This window comes from Mauremys mutica, chromosome 17 (assembly GCF_020497125.1).
Source record: "Mauremys mutica isolate MM-2020 ecotype Southern chromosome 17, ASM2049712v1, whole genome shotgun sequence".
NCBI lineage: Eukaryota > Metazoa > Chordata > Testudines > Geoemydidae > Mauremys > Mauremys mutica.
This window is the reverse complement of record NC_059088.1, coordinates 22,796,553-22,809,889: the sequence shown is the minus strand read 5'-3', so window position 1 is coordinate 22,809,889 and position 13,337 is coordinate 22,796,553. Positions and strand designations below refer to the sequence as shown.

The following is a 13,337-nucleotide window of genomic DNA, read 5'->3' as shown; positions in this document are numbered from 1 at the left end:
TAATGTTTAGCCACTAGAGCTGATGAGAAAATGGTTTCTCCCCTCCCCATGGACAATTTGAACAGTTTCACTGAAAAAAAATCAAAAGGCAAAATAATTCAATTTGGAAATGCTTCCATGGAGCCTCATGGGAGCTGTAGCTCAGATGCCTCCTGCTGCCACTCTCCTCTATAGGCTGACTCCCTGCTCAGACTACATATCCCATGATCCAGCATAATCCCGCCTCTTGGAGTGGTGAGGTCAGGTATTGTAGGAGTCCCATGGCCAAGGTGCATCATGGGAGATGAAGTCCAGTTAGGGAGCCTGCCCCACAGAGGAGAGAGGGCACATAAGGAAGCTGAACTACAACTCCCATGAGGCAGGCAGAAGGGGTCAGAATCTATATTGTTCCATTTTTAGGCATTTGTTTTTGCTTGATGAAAAACATCAAAGCTTTCCCTGGGAAGCAGGCAGAGACTGTCTGCAAAATATTTCATTTTGTCAAACATCCAATTTTCCACCTGCAGAGTGGATGGAAAGTTTTTGAGCGGCTGTGTTAGCCGCCTCATCGGGCGAAAGGGACTACCATGTATTTGTAATGCTTTCAAAGAGCGTTGACCTCCTCCAACGAGAGGCCCAAGGGAATCCTGGTCGAGGCTTAACAACAGGACAGGCAAGCAATGAACAGGGCCGGGGTGTCGCCTCGCGCTGCCCAACCTGACACCAGACCAGGAGGTCTGTGTTTGTAGATGCTACTGGCAATGTTGAATCAGTGCCCCAGTGACCATTCAGCCGGAATACAGAGCAAACCACCAAGCAAGGGACGGGTTATTCCCAACTGAGTTTATTTAAAAATAAAATCATATCAGTCTCACCAGAACCAGTCACACCGGAGTAGGGCTGCAAGTGTGCACGGGATACGGAGTGGGCACAGCTGCTGCCATATTGCCAGAACACAGGCAAAGCATCCTCCCCTTCCAACCCCAGAGAGGCAACGTCTCCAGTGGAGCAAGGACAGGGGGAACATGAAGCCACCTGGAGAACCCCGCCAGGAGGTGGAATCCAGGCCACCTCCTCCCTTTTGCTGCTGCATCCCAAGGTTTCAGAATCTGGGTTACACGACTCCCCCCTCAGCTGTGTGTCTGTCTGTCCCTACAGTGGGGGGTGGGATAGGACAGAACTCAGCAGCAGGGCGTGCATCACACAGGCTGTAACGGACTGGTGCATACGGATGAGGGAGCTGGGGCCATGGAGCAGATCCAGGATTTTGGAGATGCGGTGGCTAGAGTTCCACAGCTCATATGGGTAGAGACCTGCTCCTCCAGAGCTGCTGGGCAAGAGTTCTAATCCCCACAACGGCGTCTGTTGTCTGCAGACGCTGATTCTTTCACCCACACATCCCAGGGGGAGGGAGATGCCTATGTTTGTTTGGGGGGGGAGAGGCTCCTAGAACAGGGACGAGCCCGCGTCTGACTTTGCAAATCAAAAGAGGAGAAGGGCAGAGTATAAAAAACGGCAAGCACGAAAGGCAAGTACAGAAGCCGAGGAGGAGACAGCTGCGGACGCCGAGTCAGAGATGCGGATACTCCACGATGCCAGCTCAGGAATCCAGCCGCTTCTTTGGATCAGTGCTCGGGGCGGCGGGCTCACATCTTGGGGAAGCTGGCCAGGTTGGCGATGCCGCAGGCGTTGTTCATGTTCCGGGCCATCAGGATATAACCCTTGTTGCCCCAGCCCTCGCCCCAGCTGCGGAGAGAAAGGAGAGGGAGTGAAAAGCTCTGCCGGGATTCACTGGCTCTTCCCCAGCTCTGTAAGATCACCCTGGCCCAGTGCCACGGGGCTCCTGGCAGAGGCTGTGGCTGCACTCGGAGGCAGGTGCCCTTAGAAGGTGCTGGCCGGCATTGGATTACCTGTTCTTGATGATCCAGTGCTTGCTGCCCTTCTGCGTGCCGTACCCCACCGCCAGCACCGCGTGGTTGATGTTCTCCGCGTTGCAGCTTTCATCGTAGTACACACCTGGGGGATGGGAGGTGGGAGTCACTCGCGGGTATAACAGCACTTTAGGACAGAGGAATCACCAGACTGGACCAGCCCCTCGGCCCCGCTAGCCCAGAATCTCGTCTCTGATAGCGCGTCTGAGGAAAGCGCAAGAACCCCACAGTAGGTGGATGTGGGATAATCTGCTTGCCGTGTCAGATCTCATCCTGGCCTCTAATAGCTAGAGCTAGGCTTAAACCCATCCCCCGCTCCATGCCTCAGTTTCCCCATCTGTACAATAGGGAGAATGATACTGACCTCCTTTGCAAAGCACTTTGAGATCTATCCTAGCGCTTATCTAGTGCCTGTTATTATTATTATTAAATCCTGAAGCACGAGGTTTAATATCCCTTCCAAAAACGGTGCGAGTGAATGGCGACAGCTCTGGCTGTGCGTGTTATCTACATCAAGGTCTCATCTCCTTTTGGATCTTGCTAAGTTCTTGGTCTCAACGCCTTCCTGTGGCAATGAGTCCCGCAGCCCAATTACACTCGGTGTGGAAAAGACTGGAAATGAAGTGCAAGTTGTTAACGGTGAGGGTAATTAACCGCTGAAACAATTTACCGAGGTGCACGGTGGATTCCCTCTCACAAGCAATTTTACAGTCAAGATTGAACTAGACGGCCTCTCTTAGTGAAACAGCCCAGCAGGAGTTAATTCAGGGAAGTCCCATGGCTTCTGTTATACAGGAGGTCAGACTATCAGAGGCAATCAGTTATTTTTTGTCAAAGTTCAAATGTCTTGATCAAGGTGGTAGTCAAAGGTCCAGACTCCACAGAAAACAGTAACAAGTAAATAAAAAGATTTGGGGGTCCATTCAAAAATGTCCGGCCGTCCAGATTTGGCCCGCAGTCCGCCTGTCGACTACCCCTGCTGGATGATCACCATGGTCCCTTCTGGCCTTGGAAGCTAGGAATTTATTTCCTTTTAATCCGTTTCAAATTTGGCCACCTTTTAAATTTCATCAGCTGTCCATGCAAAGCATGTCAAATCAATGCCAAGTGTGTTAGTTGTTACGCTGATCGAGTCAGCCCATTGTAAAGCAGGATCCTCAGCCTGCAGGCAGCTTGGCCATGCAAGCCTTCAAACACACACCCTGTCCAGGGGGTCATCATTAGCACAGAAGGTGGCACACCACACACAACTCACTGTGTGGGAGAAGCTATCCCAGAACCCAGCTCCTGTCTGCTCTGCCTGTGTGTTAAAGATCTGCTGGCACTTCGCATTAGATCAAGGGAAGCCCTTGGCCAAAATTTATCCTCCTCCTCCTCCTTCGTCTCGTTAGCGGCTGCCTTCCACCCCAGAGGTGGCTGCATTTCCGTGGCGTTACATAGCAGAGGGTGGAAGGTGCAATGATGATTGAGTGGGATGAAATGCGAAGAGTGGGGTCTGACCCTCCTCTCGATGCCCAACGTACCTGAGACCCCCCTTCCCACCTGCAAAAGCCAAGGTGGAGTAGACCCCACCCTATGGGCAATGCCCAGGCCATCACCTGGGGCTCATAAGGTTCCACTCTTCCTACCTCTGCTGTAGAACTGGAAGGAGGACAGGCTGGCATCAATGCCCACAGATACAGGCCCCACCCTGGCCACAGCTCTCTTCAAGGCCTTCTCATTCCCTTCTGGGATTTCCTTGTACCCACGACACTTGGCGGCTTTTCCGGTAGGGCTGTACATGCAGCTTTCATCCTGCAGGGGGCAGACAGAGAGCAGCAGATAGAGCAGGTTGCAATGTCAAAGGAGGTTTTGGGGGGATGGAAACTGGCTGTTTTGTCGACTTGGAAATTTCCAGGGGATTCTGATGATTTTTTCTAAGTTTTATAAAAAAAAACTTTTTATTTCCCCCCCAGTTTTTGGCAACCAAAACTGAAAAGGTCTGGCCGGTTTGAGAGAACCGGCCGGCTGACATTTTTCTGTTTCTGGTTGCAAAAAAAAAAAAAAACCCCCAACATGTTAAAATTTTGGTTTCCAAGAAAAACTCGGGAAAACTTTCTGGAAAACAAAAACGTTTTCAACTTCATCCAAATTTTGTGCTGGGGAAAAAATAAATAAATAGAATTTCCCAGCCTGCTCTTGTGATTAGCCAGGCAAGGGCAAAATACCTGGGGGGAGGGCGGGTTGCTTTATGCCCCTGATACCCCAGGAAAACATCCTCCTCCGACATCCTGGTCAGGCGCTTGGAACAACTGTCCCGGGGAGACAAGGACACCTGCAGAACCCATCCCGGGTTTGACGTGAGAACTGCCCTGCTGGGGCATGGGGACTGGGGCAGTACGCAGCAGCCTCGGCGCACTGGAGAAAGCTGCTGGCTCTGTAACGAAGCTGCTGGGGGCACTGTGTGAACTGTAAGTGCAACATCCAGCCAGCTCCCACAATCTCTCCAGCACAGAAAAGGGTAGTGTGACCAGAGGGGGCTGCTCAGGAGGAAGTAGCAGCAGCCTGGGAGCTGGCTGCAGAGGAACGGCCAGGTAGCGTGGGAGTTAGGAGTGACAGGTTGAGAGCCAGGGTGGGGAACAGCTGGGCCGCAGGGGGAGTAGTAGCCAGGGCTGCTGGATACCCAGGAGGCTCAGTTGTGAGTCGAGCTGGGCAAAAAACTGATTTTTCAAGTCAGGTTGAACCAAATCTGAAATGTTTCTGGTGTTTTTGATGCATCAAAGCAGTCGGGGCTGGGGCTGTTCAGGGGAGCCGGACCTGGAAGCGGGGGCTCCCGCCTGCCAAGGAAGTTATAAAGGGACCACCACCCCACCGCCGCCTCTTCTTGGCGACTGGCCGACAGGATTCATGTCAAAAATCGAGGCTCATTTCGCCTCGACCAAAACTGCATTTTTCCTGGAGTAAACTAGGTGTCCTGGAAGTTCTGCCCCGGTCTGGTGAGGAGCCCTGCCCTGTCTCAGGAGCTCTTATATCATGGCACAGCTCCCTGCACCAGGTGTCTGCAGGAGCCGCAGAGCAGACGGGCAGTTACACAAGCGGGCAGGGAGCGGGAGGCATCTCGACAGGGCAGAGGCAGCCCAGGTTACTTCCCCAGCAGCAGCAGAAAATCAACGGTCACTAGAGTCACTGCCATCCTCTGGGCAAGAAGGTGCGAGTCCCTCTCCCCCAGCCTTGCAAAATTCTACTCCAAGGTGTTAGCGGCTGCACTGCCCTCGGTGTCATGGGGAGCAGACCTCACGCCTGGGCTGGTGCATCGCCATCATCCCCCCCTCCGCCCCGAGCTGCTCTCATCTCTGTCCCCAGGTTGATAGGCACCGACCTGGCCGATGTAGGGGTAAGAGTCCTCCGAGTCGATGCCCCTGTTCTCCTTCACGTACTCGAAGGCGTTGGTCATGTAGCCGCCCCCGCAGCCGTCGTTGTTGGTCACGCAGTCGACCAGGTTCTGCGGGCTGAGACCCAGCAGCTTCCCCGTCTGCCGCTTCAGCTGCCCTTCCAGGGCCCCGACGGAGCTGAAAGCCCAGCAGGAGCCGCACTGACCCTGACGCACAGGAGGGGAGAGGGTCAGAAGTGAGAGGCTGTTCCTAGCCCGAGGGGCAGGAGGAGCAGAGCGGGAGAGCAGAAAGCAGCCAGCGTTTGTGGTTATTCCCCGCACTGAAATGTAAGGATCTCACAGGAGTCAGAGTCAGACCTTGGTCACCCTGGCGCAAATCCGGAGCCACTCCACTTCCGTGGAACCGAGCCCAGACTCCAGCCACTGGCTCTCTGAGCTGGTCCTGAAAAGTCCCAGCCAACAAGCGAAGCGCGGTGTAGGGCAGCCGTACGGTACAACCGGGGTGGACAAGGAAGCGCCGAGCTCGGAGAACAGCAGCGCTTACCTGGTTCTTCACGGGCGTCACGTAGCCCTTCTTCCTCCAGTCCACCGAGTCCGGCACCTTCTCCTCCCAGTCAGGAACATAGAGCGTGTCGTTGCTGGGCCCACGCGACGGAGGGACCTTCAGCCCCGTCATCTTCTGCACCACCTCCTCGCTGGTCTAGGGAGGGAGAGGCGGACGTTTGGCAAAGCCGGGCACTGGCGGACGTTTCGTAGTCGCCGTTGGGCCAGAGCTGCCGGGCGGGAGGGGCAGTGACCCAAAGGCACTGCCTGGGGAATTGCACGGTAGAGGAGAACTTTAACGTGGCTAAACCTGCCGGGCTGGCACCCGCCCTGGGTGGAGAGGAAAATGAGCTTCTGCCAAGAGAGAATTGCTCATTGACCGGAGCCACCGGGGTCCCTTTTCAACCAGGCGTTCCAGTCGAAAACCAGACGCCTGGTCACCCTAAACCAAACACCCCGGCGATGATTGTGGGACAGAGGGTAACATTGCTCCCAGCGCCTGGGGATAATTCACCGAGGATCCGGAAATACCCTGGCATGTCATCCACCTACCATGTCCCCCAGGTGGTTCATGGCCAGTTCATAGGTGTGGGTGCCCAGAGAGAACTCCAGGTTGTGGGTGGTGATGTACTTGAGGTTCTTCTCCCAGATCAGCCGGCGCGAGAGCTCGTCCATCTGCGAGGCAAGGAGGATTCAGGAATGGAAACACACCAGGCCATTGGACACCAAGGGCCGGACCCGGCTCGGGCTCCCACCGGCGCTAGCTCGGGAGCTGCAGCAGGGTCTGGAGCCCACGCGGCGGGGGTGAGAGTTATCACTGTCCCAGTGCAACGCAGAGATCGAGAGCCCTGGAACAGGGCCTCCCATATTGCCCTGGGATGGGCAAGGTGATGTCCCGGGTCTTGAACCAGGCCTGGGAGTTCCCAGACACCTGCCACCCAATGGCTACTGAAGCCCACTGGGCTGAGAAGCTACCAGGGCTATAGACCCAACCCAGGCACCACCCCCAGGAGCTCTGATTGGAGGATCACCCAGCTCCACCGATTGGTCCAGCTATGCTATTTAAGGAGGAGAAATAGGAAGTTTGTCTGAGGAACCAGGTGGTTTCCTGTTGTGGCTGCGTCGGACCCTGCTCGTGTCTAGCCCCCGCACCCAGTCCTGGTCCTGGTTCCTGCTCCGCTCCTGCCTCACCCCCGGCCTTCGCTGCTCCTGTTCCCACTGTGCTGCTGGCCTCCAGTGACCAGTCCTGGCTCCAACCCTGACCTGGACTTCTGCACCATCCATTCAGTCAACATCCATACAACACCCTGGCGGTGCGTGATTGCTTTCAAGCTTCGTTAGAATTCCCTGGGCTGGCCAAAGCAGTAACAGGGTCCCTTTTCCCCGGCGGAGGGGACAGCTCAGTGGTTTGAGCACTGGCCTGCTAAACCCAGGGTTGTGAGTTCAATCCTTGAGGGGGCCATTTAGGGATCTGGGGCAAAAATCTGTCAGGGGATTGGTCCTGCTTTGAGTAGGGGGTTGGACTAGATACCTCCTGAGGTCCCTTCCAACCCTGAGACTCTATGATTCTAGTAAGTGGCTGGGGGGTGCCGCGGACAGCCGTTGCCTTCTGTGCCAGCAGGCCAAGGTTCAAATCCTGGCCGTGCCTCGTGCAGGGGATAACTGGGGACCTCTTATGCAGGAGCTCAGGCTTAGTGGGTCTTGTCTAGCCTTAAGCTCTAGTCCTACATTCCTCCAGGGCCATACAGCCACTCGGCCTTTCCCCATTGCCAGGTCCTGCCCTCCTTCAGGGGTCTCCCATAGCCCCTCTGCCACTGAACTTCCAGCCCCACAAGACCTGCTCTGCCCATAACCCTAATCCCTCCACTCCCTACCCCTCCGGGGAAGTGGAGTCTCATTGCCAGTGCTAGGTGCCTTTCCAGCCCCAAAGCACTCGATCGGCCCCTCGAAAACCAGCTGCCCCGTTCTCAATAAACCTCAGTGCTCCGGCTGCAGGGGACTCTCCGCACCCACTGACGCTGGGGCAGAGTGGGGGTAAAGCGCTACCGGTCCCCCTGACATGGCAGGTCTCTGCAGCGACCAGAGGAGGGTGAACCAGGCCCACGATCTTCAGCAGAGGAGACAGACCTCGGCTCTGTGCGCGCTAGCAGCACGGCTGCTGCTTTTGGGGCCCGGCCTGCCGAGCGTTCAGCCCCACAGCTGTGCTGAAGCCCAGTCCCCCAAGCGTCCTGTCCCGTATGGAGCCGCCAGACTCCTCCCCCGGGTACCTTGCCGTTGTACTGTTTGTGGTAGGTTTTCTTCCATAGCTCCCACTGGGAATCCAGCGCCTCCTCTGGGTACACGCCGGCCTTCACTGCCGGCAGCAGCAGGGCTAGGAGGCTGATCCACCACATCCTGCGAGGGCGGAGGGGAAAGCCATGAGCAGGGCAATGTAGGAGGGCAGCATTGGAGAGGTGAAAGCGATACGAGACACACCCCACCCTGGACAACCTCCAACCGCACTGGGTCAGTACAGATCCCCCTGGCACTGTACAGCTTGCACACTCTGCATGCACGACACATGGCAAAATGTGGGCCAGGTCCCCCTCTAGTGGCCAGTCCGCATAGAGGACAACAACCTACTACAGCTGCCAGAGCTGCCCTTTTAGCTCCAGTGGTGGAAGTCGGGGCTGCGGTGCTGGAAGTTTGGATTCGCACCCAGCTGATGACCCACAGAGGAGGGGGCGTCATTCCACCGGCAGGCGTTACTGCCCTGTTCTAACCCAGCTGCAGCTCAAGTGATGCGTTAGCCCTGCGGCTGCAGGTAGCCGGGGCCTAGCATTGCCTCGGGGAGGGGGGATGGGCTCCGGCCCTGCCCCATCCCGCACCGCGCCTGCTCTGACTAGAGCGAGGACTTTGCTCCTGAATTCTGGCGAGATGGAGCCCTCAGCAGCACTCCGCTCCCCTGACCACAAACACAAAGCCTGGCCCGGGGGAGGGTTTTACACGGGGCCGGTCAATGAAAACCTCCGCGTGAGCCAGGCTCCTCTTTACCAGCCGGATCCCAGCCCCTGGACTCCCCCGTCGGACGTGCAAGCAACCGTCACATGAGCCTCAGCAGCTGGTTCCCATTAGGGCCTTTTGGCGGACGCCTGGGAGATTTTGGAGGAATGCAGAGCAAGCCGGCTGGGCTCGTTAACTCTGCCTCACGGCAGCGCAGCCGGGCGAAGGCCGGCCCGGGATAAAACCCACCCCGGCTCATTGCTGCCTCAGCTGCCCCCAGTTCAAGGCATTTCCCACAGGCGGGTAACGTTCTTGCCACCTTACAGATGGGGAAACTGAGGCACAGACTGGCCCGAGGTCTTGCAGCAAGTCAGCGGCCTTGCTGGAATCAGAACCCAGGTGTCCTGGCTGCCGGGCCAGTTGCTCTAACCACTGGGCCGCCCGGGATCCCCTTAAGCCTGCTATCCCCGTTTCCCAGCCTAGGAAACGCAGGCAGCGTGGGGAAGGGATGTGTCCCAGGGAATGCAGGTCCCCCAACGGGAACAAGCCCTGAGCTCCCACGTCACAACCAGCGTTACCACCGCTTCCACGCTCGCCTGAGCTCCCTCTGCCCGCGTCCGCCCTCCAGCCCTGCCCCGCACCCAGCGTGCAAGTGACCAGGCATGAACGGACGGCTCCTCCCGCTCTGCCACCACCCGTCTTCCCCATGCTGAGATCAGCTTGCTAAACGCCTCTTCAGAAATCAGGGACCACCAGGGCGGTCTAATGGCTGCAGCACTGGACTGGGTGCGGAGCATCTGGGCTCTGTCTCCGGCGTTACCCTAGGGGAAGTCTGTGCCTCAGTTTCCACTCTCTCACCTTTTGTCTGCCTGGTGAATTCCGAGTGGAAGCCCTTGAGGGCAGGGGCTGTTTCTCACTCCAAGTATGCACTGGACCTAACCCAGTGGAAGCCCTGGCTCTCCGAGCGCTCCCATAAAACTAACAACAAGCCAGACTCCCCGTTCGGTTTACAAGCCGGGCTGTCAACCCGGGATTCCAAATTGCTTCTGTTCCCCTGGGCCTGGGCGAAGTTCAGCCCCAGCAGCAAACGTCTGAAACTGCCCCAGGCCTCTGCCGGCTGGTCCTGATGCTTGGGGGAGAAGGAAACGAAAGCGAACAAAGAACCTATTTCGAGAGCAGCGAAAGCTACTGTGAGGCTATGAAACCCCTTCTGCTCCCCAGGGAAAGCTCTGTAATCTGCACCACAGGGCGCAGGCGGGAGAATTTCTGCTTCGTACCCCACAGGCCTGGGGCGCTCGCTCCAGCTTTGGAGCGAGCAGATCCAGCAGCCCTGGCGCCTACGTCTGGAGAGCCGTCAGATCCCCCTTTGCTGCCCAGGAGGAAAGCGGGGCTCACCTGTACGTCGCGGCTGCTCTCGGATACCAAAGTTAGCGACTGCTTCGCCGTGCCCCGAAGAGACGCCGAGCAGAGAGGAGAGGCGGGATGCTGCAGCTCTGCTCGCCTGCTAGTGCTTTTTATGCTGGCTGGATTGAGGAAGTCGGGCAGGCGGCTGGAAAATATGGGCTGTCAGTTTCAGGCAGGGTTTCTCAGATTTGCATATGGGCCTGGCCGGGCAGTGGGGGGGGGCTGCAGGGAGCGGTGCTGGCTGGATGTTCGGTTTCACATGACCTGCAGCTGCCTGCAGAACTTAGTCACCTGGGTGCTTTGCAGGCCCAGGCCTCACCCGGCCGTGCCCCCTGGGGGGTCATTTGCACCTGGGCAAAGCAGGTGCAGGGGAGAACTTGGGGGGGGTTGTGTCTATTCCCTCCCCCAAAGCTCCAGGAGGACACAGATTTCCTGAGCACACACCCCCTCCCAGGGTGCACAATCCTCGCCCTGCCCCAGATTGGGACGGCGCTTAACGTCGCCTGGGGAGCCCAAAGGGCACTTTGCTTTTCATGCCACCCCTTAGCGGCCCAGGTACCGAGTCCATCAGCAACGCAGGGAGGGTGCTAGCCAAGGAGGTCCTGAGCACCCTGCGTTTCCTCTGGCTTTGGGGCAGGCCATTCCTGGCAGGATTAGTCCCAGACGGGCCTGATCCTCAGCCCTGAGCGCCCCTTGTTCCAGCTGCTGATTGGAGCTGCGGGCACTCGGCCCCTGGGCAATTTAACCCCGTAACTAGCTGCAGGAGTCACTTGCCCCCCTGGGTCAGCATGCAGCACGCTACCTGCGTGATGCTGCCTCTTAGCGGAGGCACCGGGGGATTGACCCAGTGACCTCCTCCACGTGCACACGCACCCCCCTACCTCTCTCCCCCCCAGCCACACATCCACCCAGCCCAGGCGCGGGACCAGGAACTGAACCCACAAATTGCAGCCGCGGAGGAGCGTGCGAGGCGTTACACGTCCCACATTGTGCCTGATCCGCTGAGGCTGCTCCAGGCCCAGGCTCTTTAGCTCAAGCTGCAGAGCAGCGTTTCTCAAATGTGGCCACCGGGGGCTTTTCTTGCGGGGACACAGGCTCCTGGGCTGCGAGTGGGGGTTGGGGGAGGGCAGCAATGCACCCCCTTGGGGTTGGTTGCTGGGGCCGCCAGCAGAGGTTGGGCCCTGCCCCCATCTGGAGACCCCGGAGCATAAAGCTAATCAAGTATTTTAGGAACAAGCGCGAGCGCGGCCACCAGCAAAATTGGTGGCCGCACTCTGAGGCCACCAAATAATTTGTCCGGAGAAGCCCCGGAGACTCATGTGCTTAGCGAGGCAGGGCCCAGATTCAATCCCCAGGGCCAGCCAAGAGGTTGCTCAGCGATGGACTCCGATGCGTAGCTTGCCGCAGAGCGGGGCTGAAGCTGTCACGGCTGCAGGGGAGCAGGAGGGAGATCGGATTCAGGGCCAAGTGGGATTTGACCCTATGTGCCTCTAAGGGCAGGACTCGGGTTTCCATAGGCCTCTGAATTCTTGGACTCTCTGCACAACAGAACAGCTGATGCCATTTGGGCTGGCTGTAGCAAGGGAAGGAATCAGAGAGATCCAGCAAACGTGTTCCACTCTTCTGCAGTAACACCTAGGAGCCCTGGTCATGGAGCAGAGCCCCGGAGCGCTAGGCGCTGCACATAGAATAGACTGTCCTTCCGCCAAAGAGCTTCCCGTCTAAGTAAAGGCATTAGCTAGAAAATCGGTGCCTGGGAATTTCAAAGCTGCCCCAAGGACTGGATTAAATTTAACAGGAACCTGGCAACCGGCTCATCAGCTGCTTTGCGCATCATCCCAGCCTGAATGACTCTGATCCACGCATCCTGTGGCTTCCCCTTCGAACTGGTCAGAAAACCTTCCTCTTACTCACACCAAAGTACGGCGTTCCATACAGACACGAGCCGCTCAAGGTGACCCCAATGGCATCTGTCCAGCTAATCTGATCTAGCGCTTTTCATCCATAGGTCTCAAAGGGCTTCACAGTAGAGGTCAGTATCATTATCCCCATTGTGTGAATGGGGAAACTGAGGCACGGAGCCAGGACACGACTCACCCAGCGGCAGAGCCGGGTTATAGAACCCAGGTCTTTTGAGTCGCAGCCCAGTGCCCTTCCCACTAAGTCGCACTGCCTCTGGCCTAGCTTCCTCAGATGGGCCCGGTCTTTCATTGCTCTCCAGCTTGTGGAAGCATTTTGACCAGTGCAAAAAACGCTGCCGTATTAAGTTGGCGACATTTGACCTCGGTTTTGTGCTGCTGTAAATGACCGCGTGAGCGACGGAGAATTGCACCATCTCACCTAGTTCTATTAGGCTGCTCTACAATACAGGGGTTTAACCTGGGGGGGGGGTGACAAGGTGTCAGGGGGCTCCACTCCCATAGTGCTGGATGGGAGGAGCACCCGGGGCTGGATGAGAAGCCCAGCTCTGCCCTGAGTGTTACGACAACTTCTCATGTAGAGAGGCAGAACAAAGCCCAGTGGCCGGCGGTTAAAGCCACACAAATTCAGTGTTAGCCAGACACAGGCTCTTGGGCTCTAGCCAGCAGGAACTGAGTGAAGTTCTCTGGCCTGTGCTATACGGGAGGTCAGACGAGATGATCTAACAGCCCCTTCTGGCCTTTCCGTCTACTGATCTCTGAATAAGCAGGAGGGAACAGCTGTCTTTTTCCAGCGAGCAAAATAATTCCATGTCACCCTCAGTTAGGCAAAGTACCATGACAGACTCAACAAGCCACAAAACCAGGACCACGACAGTCAAGACAGGGAGTAGGTGGGTCATACCCAGCCGTCGAATCTGATGGCACAGAGGAAATAATAAATGCATACGCTCCATTTGGATAACTGAGTGTAGGTCGGCCCTGCAACCGGTGGGGGACTGCAGTTCGGGTAGGCCCACCAGGGCTAGCTTTAATATAGCCAGTGAGGCTAACGGTAGCAGCAAAGACCCGGCCGGCATGGAGCCTGGTGCGGGCCAGCAATGCGAGTACATACCCAGGCGTATCTTCGCAGCAGACACACAGGGAAGTTAGATAAAATACATAATTCCTCGCGCTGGAAGGTTGCAACTGAACACGACTTTCTTGCAT

At 56.9% G+C, this 13,337-nt stretch overlaps 1 protein-coding gene across 2 annotated transcripts; it reads right to left on the bottom strand.

Moving 5' to 3' along the window:
* Positions 1-802: 802 nt before the first annotated feature.
* Positions 803-10,357, bottom strand: CTSK (cathepsin K). Of its 2 annotated transcripts, none has more exons than XM_044991898.1 (8): positions 10,201-10,357; positions 8,091-8,217; positions 6,376-6,498; positions 5,825-5,980; positions 5,269-5,487; positions 3,539-3,704; positions 1,890-1,995; positions 803-1,725 (listed from the first exon to the last, which is right to left on the bottom strand). In XM_044991898.1, exons 2-8 carry the CDS (start codon positions 8,214-8,216, stop codon positions 1,626-1,628), a joined length of 996 nt encoding a protein of 331 aa, XP_044847833.1. In that variant the 5' UTR covers position 8,217; positions 10,201-10,357; the 3' UTR covers positions 803-1,625. The 2 variants fall into 2 exon arrangements, with proteins under 2 accessions (XP_044847833.1, XP_044847834.1); XM_044991899.1 differs by lacking the exon at positions 10,201-10,357 and adding an exon at positions 8,442-8,460.
* Between the last annotated feature and the right edge of the window lie 2,980 nt (positions 10,358-13,337).